The sequence below is a fragment of the Oreochromis aureus genome, linkage group 7 (genome assembly GCF_013358895.1).
Source record: "Oreochromis aureus strain Israel breed Guangdong linkage group 7, ZZ_aureus, whole genome shotgun sequence".
Taxonomy (NCBI): Eukaryota; Metazoa; Chordata; class Actinopteri; order Cichliformes; family Cichlidae; genus Oreochromis; species Oreochromis aureus.
In genome coordinates this window covers 11792244-11812145 of record NC_052948.1, presented here as the reverse complement: position 1 = coordinate 11812145, position 19902 = coordinate 11792244, and the positions used below count along the sequence as shown (strand labels likewise).

The 19902-nt window shown below is 39.0% G+C and overlaps 1 protein-coding gene across 6 annotated transcripts in view; it reads left to right on the top strand.

The window, feature by feature from the left end:
* slco3a1 (solute carrier organic anion transporter family, member 3A1) overlaps positions 1-7394 on the top strand; it is a 36199-nt gene extending 28805 nt beyond the window's left edge. For all 6 annotated transcript variants that reach the window (XM_039615367.1, XM_031731237.2, XM_039615368.1 and 3 more), the window contains exons 8-11: positions 4443-4605; positions 5047-5219; positions 5314-5378; positions 5769-7394. In XM_039615367.1, the coding sequence (XP_039471301.1) occupies positions 4443-4605; positions 5047-5219; positions 5314-5378; positions 5769-6121 (754 nt within the window). In that variant the 3' untranslated portion in view covers positions 6122-7394. The remainder of the gene's footprint in view (positions 1-4442; positions 4606-5046; positions 5220-5313; positions 5379-5768) is intronic.
* The last annotated feature ends 12508 nt before the right edge of the window (positions 7395-19902 follow it).

Sequence of the window (19902 nt, the reverse complement as noted above, 5' to 3'; positions counted from 1 at the left end):
GGCGAGAATGTAGCTGTGTAAACCTCAAATATTTGCTCAGTTTATCAAGACACTGCATATTTTCAAAAGCGCTCCGACGTTTTGGAGACGTCTGTTACCCACTAGCTCGATAGCTAGCCGGGGCAAGGCTCACTAGAGCCCGTGAGAACACCGGACTCCCGGCAAATCGTTTTCAAACCCACCACTGTCTTTCGCTACTCAGGTTAAACATATATAACTCAGTTAGATAACTTAAAAATGTTATTGTTTGGCCTTTTTTTTGAGTATTTTATTTGTTCCTGAGTAAATCGGTTTGGCTGAGATTAAAGTTATAGTTTATACACGGCCGAATAAACGTCAAGCAGACAACTGATTATCAGAAGTGTGAGATGTTCGAGAATATACTCCGGTGTCCCGTTATATTTTAGATAGCAAGGAGTTTATTAAACTTTACCGAAACAATCTGTAAATCTCATTAAATTTAATAAACTATCATCTTGTCTTTATTTTTAGTTAGCACATACCCTAAACACTTAAAACTGTAAGCTAATGTTATATAAGAGCAGATGCTGCTGGTGCAATAAGCTGTACGTTTTACGTCCAATGGATGCATGATCCGATTAGTCGACTAATCGCAAAAATAATCGGTGACTAGTCGACTATCAAAATAATCGTTTGTGGCAGCCCTACTTCTGGCCTATGTTTACTTCCTGGATAACCCTTCTTAAAACTGCCTGTGGTTACATAAAGTTTGGGAAGCCATCCATTTTGATTACAATCCAATTCAGTAAGTATTTGAAAGGATTGAACACAATGTGTTGAAGCGCAGAGCTTGGGTAATAAACTATTTGATGATTAAACTCAGATGAAGCTACATAGCAGAGCAGAGTCCCACCAGTGGTGGGAAATAGGACAGGACCACCCTGGAGTCTAGACGCTGCTGGTGGTGATGGAGATAAAGCAGATGGACTCAGACGAGGGTCTCTGAGCGAACAAAATGAAATCGAGATGTAGTGGAGGCGGGCCACAGTGAGCACCAAGATTTAAAGCGCAGGGAACAGAGGCTGAATAAGGAAATAAAGTTACTGGACCAGAGATAATGATGAAAGAAGTGATCTAACAGTAGACTAGCAGCCCAAACCTGCAGGAATGCAGGCAAACGAGTTCATACTAGATCTTCCTTGTTGAACTTGCATAGAAGCTTCATTCACACGTCGCCAGAAACAGTGTCCTTAATGTAAGATGAGATGAACTCATCAGTGGAGGAACGGCAGATATCTAATGATATATTTCTGTTGTCCTCACTTCAGCGTGTTTTCATCCAATAGATTGAGAAGGAACGAAATGCACTGTTAACATTTAAAACCCAGTTTATCAAACGATGAATACAAGCAGTTAACAAACTCTAGCAGTGAAAAGCGGTGCTGCTGCCAAGGCTGGAGGACTTTTTTGCAGGTGAACTGTAGGGACTATAAATGTGTAAATAAAAATTCTTATCACTGCTGGACATTGGGGCAAAGATGGGACAGAGGGCTTACTTTTTATTCAAACAACTTTGTGTCATCTTGTCGAGTCTATAAAAAGATTTTCTGTTTGGAAAGTGGCCTCGAGGGCTGCATGAGCTGAATATGAATGTGACAGACTTCACTGAATCAGACACCAATAAAAAGAGCTTTAAAGCAAAGCTATTATGCAGCAGGACACGTTATTCACTTTCATATTGATAAAGCGTTCAAGTGAAGCTCTGTTGTTAGAAGGGACTTTGTATTTATTATGTTGTTTGTCATAAATTAGCATGAATCACTGTCTCATGCGCACACTTTTTAACTTAAATTCTTTACTTCAAAGGTGAAAAGACAGATTGTTGTTACATAACCTACAGAAGTACATGAGGATAAACTCTTAATTTTACTGCACAAAACAAATGATATGATAATAAAACAAATATGGTGTTTGGATTCTTCTCTATAATAGAAACAAACAACTCAAATCAGAACAGACAGATTGCATTCCTCTGCAGAGGTTTAAAAAAATTCCTTCACATTATGCATGTATATTGAATCCAAGGATATCAGCCTGTGGATTAATTCTTGATATCAAGAATCCTCCCTTTTCTCATTTCATGTTTTATAACCATTTGTGACAGCATGAAGTAAAATGCCCCCATTTTGACCTGTGTCTGAATAGTTCTGTTTAAAAAAAATCAGGATGTAGCGGCAGAGAGTGAGAGTGAGACAGAGCTACACCTAGGTTTACACCACACAGCTCATCTGACGTGGACACACACAGTATGTGGTATTGTAGGTGGTTATTGCTCTGTTAACCCCCCCAGCAGGGCCGAGTCTAACACCTTTTTTTTTTTTTCTCTCTGGTAGAAATGTAGCTTTACTGCGAGTGCTCTTTTGTTTTGTTTTGTTTTTCACAATCGAAAGTCTCTCTTTTTATTTTTATATTGGATTTGAATTTAGAGGGAATAATCAATGATAGCCTCTCAGAATGATAAGGAGTCCTTTCAAAAAATCCCTGGATTCAGATCTAGATAGACTCCATATGTAATTGCTTCAATCTTGCACCAAGCCTGACAGTTTTCATGCAAATCTACCCTTAACTTCTTAGTAATCCTGCCAGTGGCATCTTCAATTGTACTACCTGCCACAGAACAAAGACCTTATTTATCATCTTAGTAACTCAGTCACTTCTTACTGGGGTGCATCACCATAGTAAGGTTAGACATCAACTTCTCCAGAAAACAGTGTCACCACAGCTGAAAAAACCCTCTGACTTCTGCACAGATAGTAGAAGGGTCTTACTTTTTAATGATGTCTAATTTCTGATGCAATACGCAAATGACCATTAAGAAGTATAAATTCTTAGATGCAAGCTTATTCCTTCATTTTTTCTTCCCTTTTACATGAAATTTGCACATAGTCTAAACCTAAATTTTAATTCTGTTTTTAATGTATTCCTTACTTGCTTTCAGATTCTCCTGTGTCCTAATACACTGGATACAGCTGTGATATTGATCATTCTGTTTACTGTTAGCACAGTCAGCGTTTTGCTGGTTTTCTTTCCTGGCTTCAAATAAGCTAAATTTTATTATTATAGCAGCTCTTTTCCAGTCTTATTGACCAAAGCACTTAAAGTGCCCCTGCATTCATTCAGGCCTTTTAATACTAATCCGCTGTGCAACGCTTCTCCTCACATACCGCTGCTTAGTCAGCAGCAGAAATGCTGCTTTCAGTCTGTATTGTGCGTTTAACCTCTTTATATTTTCCCCATACTTTCCTCATGATTTTATCTTCCTTGGCAAAGTCACCCACTCTGCTGCCAGTATACTTATCTAAACCTTTCATTGTGATTGTTGTGCCAACATCAAACCTTTCATGTGAATGTGTGATTGAGAAATCCTGGGTTACCTTGGTGAGTTGGTAAGCAGCTTCGTGTGGCTGCTTATCATGATTTTCGATGTTTGGGTAAATGAATACAGATAATTAACAGATATCAGGAGTATGCTCGCTTCATAGTGCAAAGCCCAGGTAAAAAGAAATAAAAATAAAAATAATGCCAGCTTTCACTGCTCCACTGTTTTCAATGCTTTAATCTTGTCATTGTACCACAGCTAAACCTGCAACAGCAGCAAATATTTGTTTAATCAGTCAATCGTCATATTTTAGCTAAAAATGATTACTTTTGGTTGCTGTCTCCTTTTATGTGTCAAACAGCCTTTAAATAGCCTTTAAATCAGGTAATCAATACATTACATTTAGCCCTAATGAAGCTAATTATTACAAATGATGATGGTGTTTATTAAAGTGATGTTAATGTAAGTGTGCGATATAAACAGGGGGCAGGAAGTAGATTAAGAGGAGGATAATTGATCTTTCACACAGCGGCTGTTCTTAAGGAGGGGCAGATTTTACACTCACACATACATACGCAGAAATCCAGCTGTGTGATGTGAACAGAGGTGTAGAGGTTCCTCAAGAACAGCGTACCTGTTTGGATCACTTTGAGACCGATAGCACGGTATTTTTCGGGGGGTTTGGCATTGAGCTCCTTCTCTATCTTTTTACCATTGTGCTAGTAAAAGATATTCATGTGTTCAGATGAATATTATTCACCTCCTTTTATTTGCAGCGCACTTTGAGACCTCCATGAGTCCAAGGTTGCTTCTTTTTCAGTTAAAATAAAAGCATTCAGGCTCAATCTTCAGCCTTGGTGTTGCTTTTATCTCTTTAATAGTGTGAACTCAGTGATTTAGTCTGTTTGCTCGTCCTGTAGAAATACTGAATTTTTGGGCGACTTTTGAAATTGGTAGCCTAAAACCAACTTGTTCCAGAGCGGGTTAGGAGAGCTGCGCCGTTTCCATGGAGATGTTGAAAGTGAAACAGTGTCCATAATATCTGATAAAGGGCTCCTTCTAGTTTTACAGATGTAGCTTACAGCTGTTTCTCTCTGTTTAGGACACTGCAGGAGAGCAGGAAACCAGATGCTCAGTGCAACAGTCACTGCAGCTGCTTCACCTCCTCCATCAGCCCTGTGTGCGGCTCCAACGGCATCACCTACCTGTCCGCCTGCTTCGCCGGCTGCAGCCGAACTGGGATCCCCACATCCAACATTTCTCAGGTTGTCATTTTGCTTTTGCCCTCTGATTATGATGAGTACCAGCAATGTTGATGAGGACTGTAGCACAGAAAAGCCACCAGAAACCTTTAAAGTGTTCACAGATATGAAGTCCCAGTATTTCACAGCTCTGTCATCAGCATGCACATGCTGGGCAGTCAGGTGGTAACGTGCTTGTTTCAAGATCAGATGCTGACTGCAGATAATGTCTTCTATATTCAAATCACATCAGCTCAGCAGCACAAAATATCAGCAATGGACTGCTGCTGATTTTTTTTGCTTTTCTTTTTTCAGTTTTTAAGTGCTACTAAAAAAAACACACATTGCTTATTTCTACTGAAGATTTTGATCCAAACGTGAGGAGCAGGTGTAGCATGTGTGTTCCCTGCAGGATGAATGGCTTGTTGTTGTACAAACGCCTCTCTCCTCTGTTTCTGTTGACAGAACCTGACCAGCTGCTCCTGTATATCCAACAACAGCGAAAGTGCCACGGCGGTTTCCGGGAAATGCCCGATGCCAGGATGCCAGCAGTCTTTCCTCATCTTCCTGTGCGTGATTTGTGTCTGCAGCCTGGTCGGAGCCATGGCTCAGACTCCCTCTGTCATCATCCTAATCAGGTATCGTTGTGTTTTTATTTTATTTTGTGAAGAGACTCTCAATGCTTTAATTTGAGAAATAAAACTTTGTTTGTTCTGTCTGTTTCTCTTGAAGGACTGTGAGCCCTGAGCTGAAATCATACGCGCTCGGTGTGCTGTTCCTTCTGCTGCGACTCCTCGGTAGGAACCGTTTCCAGATAACACATCACTTTCACATACAATCGCTCCGTCTCATTTCTCTCACTCGCAGCACAAATCCTGTTGAGGCTGCGAGCGTGTGGCGTTTTACCAATGCCTCCAGTGACGTACTCTGTTAATGACGGCAACCCGTCAATCGCTGATGCGCAGGGCTGCACCGACTTCACGTTTTCAGATGGAAAACAAATAAATCAGATCACGAGAGTGTAAAAACAAACTCGCGTTCAGGAGGCAAGGGAAGAAATGGAACATAAGAGAGACAAAATGTGATTTTTAAATCATTTCAGTGCTTACGGAGTGATAGTTTGAAGATTTATGATTCTCCTCTTACAGCCAGCAAACCTTAGCTCAGTGCATGTTTCTCTCTTGCAGGATTCATCCCCCCTCCTCTGATCTTCGGTGCTGGGATCGACTCAACTTGCCTTTTCTGGAGTTCGGACTGCGACAAGAAGGGTGCCTGCCTGTTGTACGACAACGCGAATTACAGGCATCTCTACGTCAGCCTGGCCATCGTTCTCAAGGGTGTCGCCTTCCTCCTTTACACCACCACGTGGTATTGCTTGCGGCGGAACTACAGGAAGTACATCAAAAGTCACGAGGGCTATTTGACGCCAACTGAGTTTTACCCGTCCCTCACCGACGGCCCCAAAGTTGTCGACAGGACGAAGTTTATATACAACCTCGAGGACCACGAGTTTTGTGAAAATATGGAGTCTGTTTTATAATTTGTAAAGCAAAAAAAAGGACAATATGGACATTTAAATGACTATTTTAGGAATTTAGTTTTTTCTTCTTTGTTAAATCCAAGAGGTTTTGATTAAGGCGATCTATTTTACGGCCCATTGAGGTCCTCGGTCGCTCTCGACTGCGCTACACGTCCTCGGTAAACTCGAAAGGGTCCATTGTAGTTGTTTACGTCTGAGCGAGGTGTTGTCAAGTGTTGCCAGTGAATTCCCTTGTTGACTCGGAGGTAGAAGACGAGCGCAGTACCACTCAGTCCTAGTCTGTTATTAGCGAGTGGACACAATGCTACTACAAACTATAGTTGCCATATTGTTTTAGGTCCGTCACGATTCCAGTGACGGCTTCCTTTCAGTCAGCACTGTGTGTTTTTGTTCCGTCACTCTTCAAAATGACATTTTTATGGTTAAAGAAAAAAGTTTGGTTTGTTTTTCAGTTATTCATATTTATAAAAGTTGCCAAGTGTTTACAAACTGCTAGTTAATGCGTTTTTATTTCACTGCAGGAAATGTTCCTATTGAAAAATTTAAAAAAGAGAGAACAGAAACACCCTCACTGGGTTATTTTAGTGGCCTGTTGGATCTCTTGACTGCTCGGTTTCCTGTTCTCTTGCTGGATCGTAGACACTGTTTTTTGATACTTCTTAGACTAGACGTTGAGGTCTTGTCTTATAGGTTGAAATGTGCAATGTTTCTTCATGATAGCATTTCCATGTTGTTTTTACTTCTTTTCAGCCTAATATGTCTTAATAAGGGATAATTTGAATAAGAAATTTCTATGTTTTCTTTTGGCTTTTGCACCTAGTGTAAAAGCAAAGGAAATCAAAAGTAGTATTTTTATGTTGTTCATCCTTCAAGTGGAAGGGGGCTATATATTTGTTTTCATTTGGCCCAGAATGTTTTTATTAGATTGTTATCGAGTATAAATTATATGTAATCTAATTGTCTGGGATGTGTGTGTCTGATGTTACAAAAGATCTGGGACAGTTCATATCTATGGTGTGTTGCCTGTGTCTTTGAACTAGGCCTGTAATAAGATACAGAGGTTACAGATATGCTAAAGGAGACTGTGTACAAGGTCAAATAAAGTTAAAGGGCACTGAATTCATATCCAGGTGTGACTCACTGCACATGTGACCTGTTACTCAGCTGAGCTCTCTGCAGTTACAGTTTTGACATTGTCCCTTTTCTTACACTTTTTGTATGGCAGCATATTGTTTATTTTACTCTGGAAATAAATTATTTTTCAGAAAATTCATACAAATTTGAGTTCTTTTCTTTTGAGTTCTGTTTGTGTGTAAGTGGCTCCATAGTGTAGTCGTTTACACATTCGCCTAACAAGTCAAAGCTTGCCAGCTAGGTCCCAGGAGGAGGCACGAGTCCCTTGGGGTTTGGATCAGGAGGGACATCAGGCGTGAAAATCTGCCAAATCAAATATGCAGAGCCATCCTGTGGTGACCCCTTGTGAATATGGGAGCAGCCAAAAGAAGCTTTATTTTGGATGTGTATAGAGCTGAGTTGTTCTGTTTTTATAAACAACCACTGTTTCTGCTGGCCAGCAGAGGGCGACTCAAGGGGCAAATTGTCACAAAGTGTGGAGGACTGTCTACAGCACAGGTGTCGAACTCCAGGCCTCGAGGGCCGGTGTCCTGCAGGTTTTAGACGTGCCCAGCTGATTTAAATGGCTAAATGTACCTCAACATGTCTTGAAGTTCTCCAGAGGCCTGGTAATGAACTAATCATTTGATTCAGGTGTGTTGACCCAGGGTGAGATCTAAAACCTGCAGGACAGAGTTCGACACCCCTGGTACAGCCATCCGTAAAACATGGTGGAGGCTCGGTCATGGTTTGGGGCTGCATTTCAGTTGAGTTGATAAAATTATAGAGAAAAGTACGGTCATATTTTCATCCACAACAAAATATAACCTGTAAAGTGTTGTGGTCTTAACTCAAAAGAAGGAATGTATTATGGTGATGTGCAGTACTGCAGATTTTGGTATCGATCGAGTAAATACAACACCGATGCCTTTAATGATACTTTTAACCTTTAAAGGCAGGTTGGGTAGGAGAGAGCAGTGTGTCATGATTTATGAGATGAATCAATTTGCTAAACCTGGATACATTTTAATGGCTACTAAATCACTGTTTTTACTTTATACAATAATTAGCTGACATAACAAAACTTTTCATGTATTTTAAAACTGGATTTTCTGGAGACCTGGAATGCCCACTCTCCAACAGGTCTCGCCAGATGGCTGCCCCTCCCTGCACCAGGTTCTGCCAGAGGTTTCTTCCTGTTAAAAGGGAGTTTTTCCTTCCCGCTGTCGCCAAAGTGCTTGATCATAGGGGGTTGATTGTTGGGGTTTCTCTGTATTATTGTAGGGGTATTTACCTTACAATATTAAGCGCCCATATGGGTGGCTGTTGTTGTGTAAGTAAAATTAAAATCAATTTAGTTTAATTTAAACATGTCTGTCTCTAAAGCACTTTGGATCAACTTCTGTTGTTTAAATGTGCTATAAGTAAAATTGACATGAGAGTCAATACAAAAAGTTTCAGACATGTTTCATAGTCTGTGTTTAATGCATTTTTTTTTTCATTTCTGAAAAAAAATAATTTATTTAACATTATTATATTACATCAAATAATATAATAATGCATATTTACAGGATAGAGCAAAGTATCTATCCGATAACAATACCAGCATCGGTATCAATACTATCAATATTTGGATTGATCTGCCCACCTCTGATATATTACACATTACTCATTACTTTTCTTTCAAGTAATGCTGTATTTTACTTAATTACTAAGTGGATGAGGTAATTGTTACACTACTAGGTACTAAACTTTGTTAAAATGACCAACAATATAAACCTGAGGCAGTTCCACACACCAACACATAACATATTCTATTTAGAACACAGATGCAATATTTTAGTATTTATTTATGAACAGAAAGTTAACAACTTGAAGCAAAGCTGAAAACAAGCACAAAGAGGCTTCAAAGCGATTGCCACAGTGATTCAACTTTAGAAACATGAACAAGTAGAAACAGAAGCTACAAGGCTGACGGCTCATCACTGCCTTTGTTACCTGCTGAAGCTCAGGCTCTGACTGCTGGGCTGGGGGTCAGCATGCATTCAGCTTTAATGTCACTTTGGGGTTTTGGCTAGCTTTGTGTTAGGATGCTGTCTGTGCAGATACTTGCAAAGAGCTGAAGTTGTGTTATCAGCAGAATGCGACTGATTCTGTCGTGGATGTAGTTTCAGCTTTACCATCATACTCTTGTCCTTTCAAACAATAAACATAAAAGTAATGTCCATATCGGTCTTCCTCCCGCAAGTAACGACACAATTGCAACGGTAATTTATTAATGAATTTAGTGCAGTAACTGCGCCACTGAAAAATATAATGTGACCGAATGCTGTTGGCCACAACTTCTTTTTTCAGCATGACAATGATCCCAAACAAACAGCCAATGCAGTAATAGCATAGCTGGATAGAAAAACATGCAGGATCATGAGAGTTCAGGCTGTGCTGGTCAAACAAAATATTGATTTTCAAGCTTTTTAGAATTGTACAAACTGTTTTTGCCCTGTATACTGTATTTCTATTCATGTTTGCACATATTTCAATAAATTGCTGCACTTACCACACCGGCTCAGATGTCACCTGGCTTAATGAGGTCTAGAAGTAGGCTACTGGAACAAGATATGCAAGGGCTGAAAACATGGAATTGATGGAGTATGTGTGTGTGTGTGTGTGTGTGTGTGTGTGTGTGTGTGTGTGTGTGTGTGTGTGTGTGTGTGTGTGTGTGTGTGTGTAATCACGGTTTTATCTTTCAGATAGGCTTTTTAAAAATTCTAATTTAAGTGTTGAGGCACCGTTAAAATAAAAGCTCGAGCTCAGCTGCCAGTTTATATTCATGGCTCAGCACACATTCCCAATATTGTACTAAGTCCTCGCCCGGCGAGATGCTTTATATAGACACGAGAAATTAATGGTACCACATGAGAACAGAGACTTTCCATATTTTGATTTGCACAGTGGACTGGAGGCTTAGTTTAGCCGTTAGATTTTAGCTCTCACAGTTTGAGTACCACAGAACCACTGAGAGTTTGTAAAATGTGCTTCTAAGTGCTACTTAATATTTTTACTGTATTAAAACAATAAATAAATCACAGAAGATTTTTTGCCTTTTGAAGTCAAATAAGCATGCTTATTCCTAATGTTACATGAGGACGTCTATAAGGCTCTCTAACAGCAAATGCTGCTGAGTTAAGGACAAAATGTACAATGAGATTTTTCTTTTGTATAATAGAGGCTTTCAAAAGCAGCACAATTCAAAGTTCTTCACTTCACCACATTAATAGAAGTGAGAGTTCAATCAGACCTCAAGTTTTCTAAGACTTTCATTCCTGATATATGACATATGAAAAGTGAAGTAGATTCAGTCCCTTATAAACCAACAAAAGAATATAAAAGTCACTTTACTGACACACAGGGAGCTGGTGCTAGCTGACTGATGTGGTCCTCCTCTTGGGGGAAATCTGTGCCATCAGAAACTGAATTTGAATAAGTTAAATTTGAATCTGAATTGTAACTTGAATAAATGCTTTTGAAAACTGAATTTGAATTAGTCGTATTTGAAATTGAATTTATGGTTTGAAAATGATCATCACTAAATTGAAATTGAATTTTATATATTGAAAATGAATTCATTTGCTTTGAAACTGCATTTCATCCTTTAAAAATTCAGCTCTCCAATAATTTCAGTTTCACTCCCACCATTCAGTTTCAGTTCTACAATTCAATTTCAGTTCCAAAATTCAGTTTTTTGGGACTTACATCCGGTTCCGGTTCAAGCGCAGATTAATAGAACTACATTTTACTAGCGCACCGAACGTGTTACTGACGGGAATCCACAGCGTCTTGGGCTGAATTAAGACTTCAGAAGTCATTCGTCATGTCGAATGACCAGCGGATAAACTCTCAGGTTGGTAATAAATGTATTACATGTATAAAAACAAGCGTCATGTTAACAATTGATAGCCGTACAGTAACTTTTATGCTTATTGTAGCTGGTAGCTAAAAACGCTAATTTAGCCTAGTTTGCCCTGGATTTAGCTTTGACAAACAAATATGATCGACTGTTTCTAGTAGAATTCCAAAGTTGTCATCTTGTACCCTGTCAGAGCCCTGTATGCTTGCAGAGACCCCTACAGTAGGGAAACATGCAAAACGCTGTCCAAACCTTTGTATTTGAGCTTTATTTATGTCTTACACAGCATCCCAACTCTTTAGCTAACTTAATAACTTTAGCTAAAGTGAATAGTTAGTCTAATTCATTAGTGCAGCATTACTGGATCACCTCTGTTTGAAGTGATATGATACAACAGTGATACAACAATCACTGTTTAACTATCATAATAATTCTTAGGGTACTGAGTGCATGCTTAATTAGTTGTTTTTTTTAAACATACTGCTCCATTGCTATGTTTGACAGGCTGAAGTTGTCGGGTCACCTCCTAAATCGACCATCTTTTACAGGTGTTTTGTGCCAGAAATGGAGTGTCCACTGAAGACTGAAGATACTGAATCTCTACACCTTGCCATTGATCCCTCTTGTGCCTTCATCTAGACAAGAGACATAACCACTCTCACATGCTCTGTACCTACATCACCTTCCCTAACAGTCGTAGCTTGGCTCGTCTGAAGGTGAAATTATAAGAATGTGTTATTTTGCAAAGTGCTCTCTAGGGTTCCTAAATAAAATATGGCATTGAGGTCATTTCTTTTGAATTAATCCCTTCTTCTGAAATATCTATCTATCTATCTGTGTGTGTGTGTGTGTGTATATCTATCTATCTATCTATCTATCTATCTATATATATATATATATATATATATATATATATATAAAATAAAAGAACCTCTCCTGGTTTTAATGGCACTTTGGATTTCCTTACTTTCTGTTCCACTCCCAACCCCAAATAGATGCTGACACAGTAACATGGAAGAGGGAAAGAAGTTGGAAAGGACTACTATAAATAAACCTAATGCCTAACAATGAAAAATGTAAAATAAGAACAATAATAATAATAAAGATAAAAGATGAAGTAACAAGTTTTTAGTTTTTTGTTTATTCCAAATGATCATCCAGATGTCTGTGACATTTGATGACAAACACCATAATGGAAGGCCTTTGTCATCACATGCTTAAACTCATCATATATTTTTGCATATGCTGAACAGGCAGTCAGACATGCTGTAACTGTGGAGTAGAAAACTGCATGAACACCATACGGCAGGGGTCTCAAACTCCAGTCCTCGAGGGCCGCTGTCCTGCAACTTTTGCAACACACCTAGTAGATCATTAGCAAGAGTATAGAACTTGAATGCATGCTGAGTTGGCAATTCAGCCATTTGATTCACGTTACAGCAGCTCATGAGTGAATGAACATGGTGCAATAAAACTATTTTAGAAGTACATGTTTCCAAATACATTTACTTGAGTAGGTAGGGTTAGGGGTTGCCACCTCAGCATGCAGTCAAGTTCTATACTCTTGCTAATAACCTACTAATTGTATTCAGGTGTGTTGCACCAGGGACACATGGAAAGGTTGCATGACACCGACCCTCGAGGACTGGAGTTTGAGACCCCTGTCATACGGAATATGACAGGTGTGGTTGAACTGCATGAAGACTCTGAAGTTTCTCTTCTCTTCTGGCAGGACAGGAATGTAGCCTTGTCCTGTGAGCTACCGTAAGGATGTACTTGGAGTAGAACTGGACTGTCACCGGCCTCAGGCTCTTCACCTTTTCAAAGACAAAGCTGTCATTTAGATAAAATATTAGATATTGTTTACCTGTAAATGCACAAAGAGAATTTAGAAATGTAATTATTGTCAAGAGTGAAAAAGCACTGATAGTGCAATCTACAGCTGTGGCCAAACGTTCAGAGAATGAGAAGTGTTGTTCGTTTATTTACAAAGTTTGCTGTTTCAGTGATAGTTGTATATCATATTATATCACTTCAAACAGAGGTGATCCAGTAATGCTGCACTAATGAATTAGACTAACTATTCACTTTAGCTAAAGTTATTAAGTTAGCTAAAGAGTTGGGATGCTGTGTAAGACATAAATAAAGCTCAAATACAAAGGTTTGGACAGCGTTTTGCATGTTTCCCTACTGTAGGGGTCTCTGCAAGCATACAGGGCTCTGACAGGGTACAAGATGACAACTTTGGAATTCTACTAGAAACAGTCGATCATATTTGTTTGTCAAAGCTGAATCCAGGGCAAACTAGGCTAAATTAGCGTTTTTAGCTACCAGCTACAATAAGCATAAAAGTTACTGTACGGCTATCAATTGTTAACATGACGCTTGTTTTTATACATGTAATACATTTATTACCAACCTGAGAGTTTATCCGCTGGTCATTCGACATGACGAATGACTTCTGAAGTCTTAATTCAGCCCAAGACGCTGTGGATTCCCGTCAGTAACACGTTCGGTGCGCTAGTAAAATGTAGTTCTATTAATCTGCGCTTGAACCGGAACCGGATGTAAGTCCCAAAAAACTGAATTTTGGAACTGAAATTGAATTGTAGAACTGAAACTGAATGGTGGGAGTGAAACTGAAATTATTGGAGAGCTGAATTTTTAAAGGATGAAATGCAGTTTCAAAGCAAATGAATTCATTTTCAATATATAAAATTCAATTTCAATTTAGTGATGATCATTTTCAAACCATAAATTCAATTTCAAATACGACTAATTCAAATTCAGTTTTCAAAAGCATTTATTCAAGTTACAATTCAGATTCAAATTTAACTTATTCAAATTCAGTTTCTGATGGCACAGATTTCTGCCCATACTAGTCACTTCATTAGGTACAGCTGTTTAACTAGTCATTAACCCAAATGTTAAATCATCCAGTCGCCTGACAGTAATCCATGGAATTTAAGCAAGCAGACATGGTCAAGTTAACTTTTGGAAGTTCAAACCGAGAGAAAAAAAATGATTTAAGTGACTTTGAATGTGGCATGGTTGTTGTGGCAGACAGGCTGGTCTGATCTACTGGGATTTTCCCTCGCAGCCATCAGGGTTTACAGAAAATGGTCTGAAAAAGAGAAAATATTCAGTTAGCATCAGTTCTCTGGGTGAAAATGCCTGGTTGATGTCAGAGGACCAGGCATATTCTTCCCACTCCCTTTCAACATGTAAATGAATCCAAATGGTAGCAATATTGAAATGTATTGACTTTTGTATAGTATTTTTTTCTCTCTTAATTTCTTTACTACATGTACTTGTATATTGTTTACATGTTTGAAATAAATTAACAATTAGAGGAGAATGGCAAGACTGCTTCGAGCAGATAGGAAGGCAACAAAAAGTCAAATTAGCATTTTTTTTCACAGCCAAGCTATGCAGAAGAGCAGCAGATGGGCTACAGCAGCAGAAGACCACACCGGCTGAAGAACAGAAGAGCATCTCTGATCAATAACCTGTCAATCTCGCTAAAATCAACCTCGGTGAATCTATGTCACAAATTAAGACATTTCTCATCCTTGTCATACCGCTGTGCCGATTTCTGTAAATAACTATGGTAGAAAATACGGTAGTGAAATCCCATATAACAAACTAATATTAACCCATATGTAAAAAAAACAACATCCTAATGATTATACCAGTTATCCTATCTAGGCAAAAACAAACACACTGGAATAAATTCCTAGTTTCAGCCTTAACAAATATTTAAGGTGCAAGATTTAGTCCCACTGTTTGGGTGTCATTAAAATGTAACCAAATGAGAAATAAGAAGAAAAATTTGAAAAAGTGTCAATAATATACCTTCCAGGTATCAACAAAAAACCCTAACCCTGTCAGTGAGAAGCTGACCTGAGCCTGTGACAGTTGGACATTACACTAAAAACAGTGTTGCAGAGCTGAAGCCTGTCTGCGGGTACTGTGGGATACTTATACTTTTGGTATAGTTTAGATACCAAGTATCACCAATACCAGTACTAATACCGATACTTTTTTTTTACCTATAAAGGCTTATGTGTCATGGTTTGAGATGAACCATCATCAATTTGCAACTCAGTAATTCACAGATTTTTACTTTTCACAATAATTAGTTGTATTAACTTAAATGTCAAAGTGTGCTTTGTTGTATTAATGAAAAACACTAAAAAATTTTCACATATTTCAAAACTATTTCTTCTTTTTTAGTAAAATAATAATAATAAAAAAAGGTTCAACACAATGAAGTGGGCTACATACTGAAGTAAGAGGCAACAAAGTATCGATCCTATTGCATTAGTATCGATCCAATACCAATACCAGCATTCTTATCGATATTATCTTTGGATTGATCAGCCCACCTCTGCTTTCTTCAGTTCAGCACGGTGGCATAATTATCTCTGTTGCCTCACACCAAGAAGGTCCTGAGTTTTCTGTGTGGAGTTTGCGTGTTCTCCCCGTGTTTGCGTGGGTTCTCTTCTGTGCAGTTAATGAGGTTAGGTTAATTAATGATTCTAAATTACCCATAGGTGTGTACGTGACTGTGATGTCTGTCTGTCTGAGTTAGCCCTGCGCCTCTCGCCCTGTGGTAGCTGGGATAGGCTCCGGTGTCCCACGCGACCCTGACAAGGATAAGCAGAAGAAAATAGATGAATGGATCTTATGACACATGCAAAGCACCCATAGAGGCATCAAGGTACTATTCCCTCATCTCCTTAGTCTTATCAAATTTAAGGAAATACAGTCTGCTGGAGCAGTTATGCTATGTTATGTCACAGATCTCACCGAGCTTACATGCAAAATTAATGACCTCCTCATATTTGTTGCTTCTGAAAACAACATCTCATAATTACAATGACACCTCAGCACTTGCAAATGTGGCTATAATGCGCTTTAAGAAATGAGGGCGCAGTGTGTTTCTGCCTGTCTTTGTGCGAGTGCCGTTGTCAGGTGGTTGTAAAGTCTAATAATAGCTCAATGACACTCCTGAACAAGACACACACACACACACACAGAAAGAAAAAGAAAAAGCTTGTGCATGACAGCAGCAGTATCAGTATCACTGCATCTGTCTCAACAGCCTCTGATATACACCTCACTCCTGATACTCGTCACAACAAAGATGCACAAAATACAACAACTGCGATTCCCCGGGAAGGTGTCCTTGTTGAAAGGCAGAGCAAAAAAAAAAGAAAAAAAAAAGCCAACAACAACAACAATCCACCAGCAGGAAACAGACGCTGCTGCAGGCAAGAGTTTTCTCTCTTAGTCAAGAAGTGTCAATTAACCTAATGGCTGCTTTAGTAAGACAAAGCGTTACACAACAGCTCGAGTGGAGAAAATAAAGCAGTAAATCCTCTCTGGGGTGCCTTGACTTGCATCCTTCTCAAATTGCTGATACACTTTCAGTGACTGTTAATCTGATAGAGTGACTGAATTCAGCCTGCTCTCATTTGGATTTTCATCCCAGAGTGGAAATGCGACATACATGTTCCACTAAATACACTGAGAGTGAACTGTGAATTAGCACTGGATGTAAAACCAGACATCATATGTGTAAATATCATTATGAGTCATTATGCACAATCTCAGGGCTCCAGCTGCACTTTTCAATTTATGTAAATTAGACCTTTATTCATGTCTATGAATCGCAATCGTGTAGATAATGTATGCCTGGAATATGAAAACAGATAGCACTTTCCCTTTAGATTTGCTTTGACTGCATAATCCCTAATTTACTTTCATTATATATCAACTAACTAACTAGCTAAAGACTGACTGAGGGCGAAAATGATGCTAATGATAGGAAATGTATAATGGAAGGGTAACACATTTTCAATAAATGACTTTTAATTACAAAGGAATAAAGTATCGATGGCGACTATTCAAACGTTTGTACTTATGAAGAAGTAAATACTTTAATCACTTTAATTACAGAAGATGATAGAGTGCTAATTGAGTTTTAATTGCTGCTCCAAGTAAAATGTGCCTTTGCTCTAACGCCAAACTCATCTGCTAAAGGAACTGCAAGAAAATAAAAAAGCAAACATGCTCAGTTAGCATTCTGGGATAAACACAAATATATTCAAAGGAAAAATCTTGACACAGCATAACAGTAACGCAGGGATGCGTGATAAGATTCATTTCTTTTCCAACATCAGCACTCTCGTTATTTTATGCACGAAAAGTGCAGGAATTCCCTGAGCAAAGCAAAATAATTGAGAAAATTTTTAAAAATGTGTTTGGAAATCACAGAACAGTCCAACATTTATCACTCTGTGAAGCCGGGAGGGAAAAGTTCAGGGCAGAAAGAAAGAAAGAAAGGAGGCTGAATTGCTTTCATCTCAGCCATCCTCCCAGTCAATAAAAGCAAAAGGTCGACTTTTACAAAAACAGGATGAAGTGCCGATAATATTGGCTTTAAAAATGCTTTGTTTAAGGGGCAGAGTTGTATTCAGAACCTAATTCAAAACACAAACATGTCGATAGTTTAGCCTTATCTGCAGAAGAATGAGCTCTGTGGCTGATTATTATGTATATCATTAACACTTTACACTGCAGCTCAAATGTTTATGGAGGGGATAGAGACGTTTTTTCTTTAGCTAAAGGTCCTTTTTTTCCTTCCAGTGAATGATTTGTGTGCTCATATCACGACTGAATCTTTTGTGGTTAACTGAAATATCCCTGCTGCTCACAAACACACACACGGTGTTGTGATCTCAGCCAGCGGCTGCACAGCCTCTCTTCTGGTGCCATGTACAAGCAGACAGGTTGATAAAACATGGAGGAGCCAGTAGGAAAGAGAATGGGGGAGGTTTTTGATTTTTTTTTTTTCCTGGTTTTAACATCAGCAGAAGATTTTTCCTGAAATTGTCTGACAACCAAGAAAAATGTGAAAACTGCTGTCAGAACTTTATGTTACAAGGGTTTTAGTCTGCAAATGAATCTTGTTCTTAGATGGACAGTATGACTTCAAAACAAAAGTTTGTGTGACATGTTTTCGACGTGAGTTGAATTCCAGGGGTGATTAAATTAAAATAAATTCCCCGGCACGATCAGGTGGCACGTTTACCTGCACGTCTGCTTCCCCAAACAAATGACACAAAAGCGGCCTGACGTCGAATAGAGCTGTCAGTGTGTTATAATCTGACTCTCACATTAAATTCGAGCAAACACAAAAAGATGACAGAAGACTAAATCATGCCTGGAGGCGCGTTGACTCAGCAGGGAGAAATTTAAATGGCGAAAGATGAGGATGATTATTTGAAAGCAAAGTGCATTTTACTCCAGTAAAAGTCAGCAGGCATTCTCCCAAAAAAGTTGCGACTCTGTGTGTTAGATTCACACAATAAAGGAAAAGAAGCGCTTCAAACTCAGAGTATCCTGGGGTTGGACGTCCAAAGCCTCAGCTAAACCCCAGGTCACATCTAATGATCAACAGAATGGTTCATCCTAAATCCTAAATATTTTCTGGTATCTACACAGTCACACAAAAGCCAAACCATCCCTTCCACACTGTAAACATGCAGCGTTTTATCTATAGCTACAAGCAAAAAGAAAAAAACTCCTTCCAGTTGTTTTTGTGGATTTGAAATCCCATTAACAAGTTATATAGTTAGCTAGTCAAGCGTCTACGCCTATCTAGGTTTGAAACTCAAATTGTAGTCTCAACATGGTCCTCAGTGTAGAAAGTAGTAGTTCACAATGCCTGATGACAACTTCAGTTTTTGGCAGTTTCCCAAAATCAAAATCTTCTAATTTTTTTGGAACAACACTGCTCTGATGAGTGTCAGAGGACAGTGTCTCTGAGGGGCATTTTGATAGCACAAACAAGACTACATAAGTGATAACACGAAGTACACTAGTCCAGTCGCTCACAAGTTGCTTAAACAAGTTGCCGAAAACACTCCTCAGTCCATATTGACAGGACAGCATCACACAGTAGCTGCAGATTTGTTGGCTGTACATGGATGATGCTGGTGTCCCGTTCCACTACATGCCAAATATGCTCTGTTAGATTGAGATCTGGTGTCTGTGGAGTCCATTTGAGCACAGTGAACTCACAGTGATGTTCTAGTTTGATATGATCTGAACTTTGTGACATCTTTTTGTGACACTTTGGTCATCATGGCACTCAGGTAGGCTGTGGTGTTTAAACAATGCTCAGCTGGTACTAAGAGACTGAAGACGCCAGCAGCAGCAGCAGAAGCAGCAGCAGCCGTGTGGGCTTCTGCGTCTGCTTCAGAGATGCTCTTCTGCTTCTTTCTTGTAACAGCCCTGTAATGTGAACTGTTTCTAATCAATTTCACTTTTAGATATAAGATATTGTATAACACAAAAAGAAAATATGTGTGTAAAAGATAAAAGTAAATGTGTTTTTTTACAATGCAGTGTATTTTATTTTTATTTGTGTGTAATCTTTGCTGTTTGTGAGGTAATAGCTTTGATTTCTTGCATATTTGGCCCATTTATAAAGTGCAGTGGAGGGAAATGACTGCTGAAATGATCAACACTCACTGAATCGACTAAAAAATGACAATACGCTGCTTTTTCCTGCAGACTCACAACCAGTGAAGCAAGTAGAAGTTTAATTGTTAACAACAGATTGTCTTTTATGCACTTGACAGACCTCCTTCCACCCTGGTGCCCTTCATACCATTTGTTGAAATTTGCCATACAGGGTGCACTCCAATGCTACTGTGACGCAGATAGACGTGGGATCCATTTTAGCTTC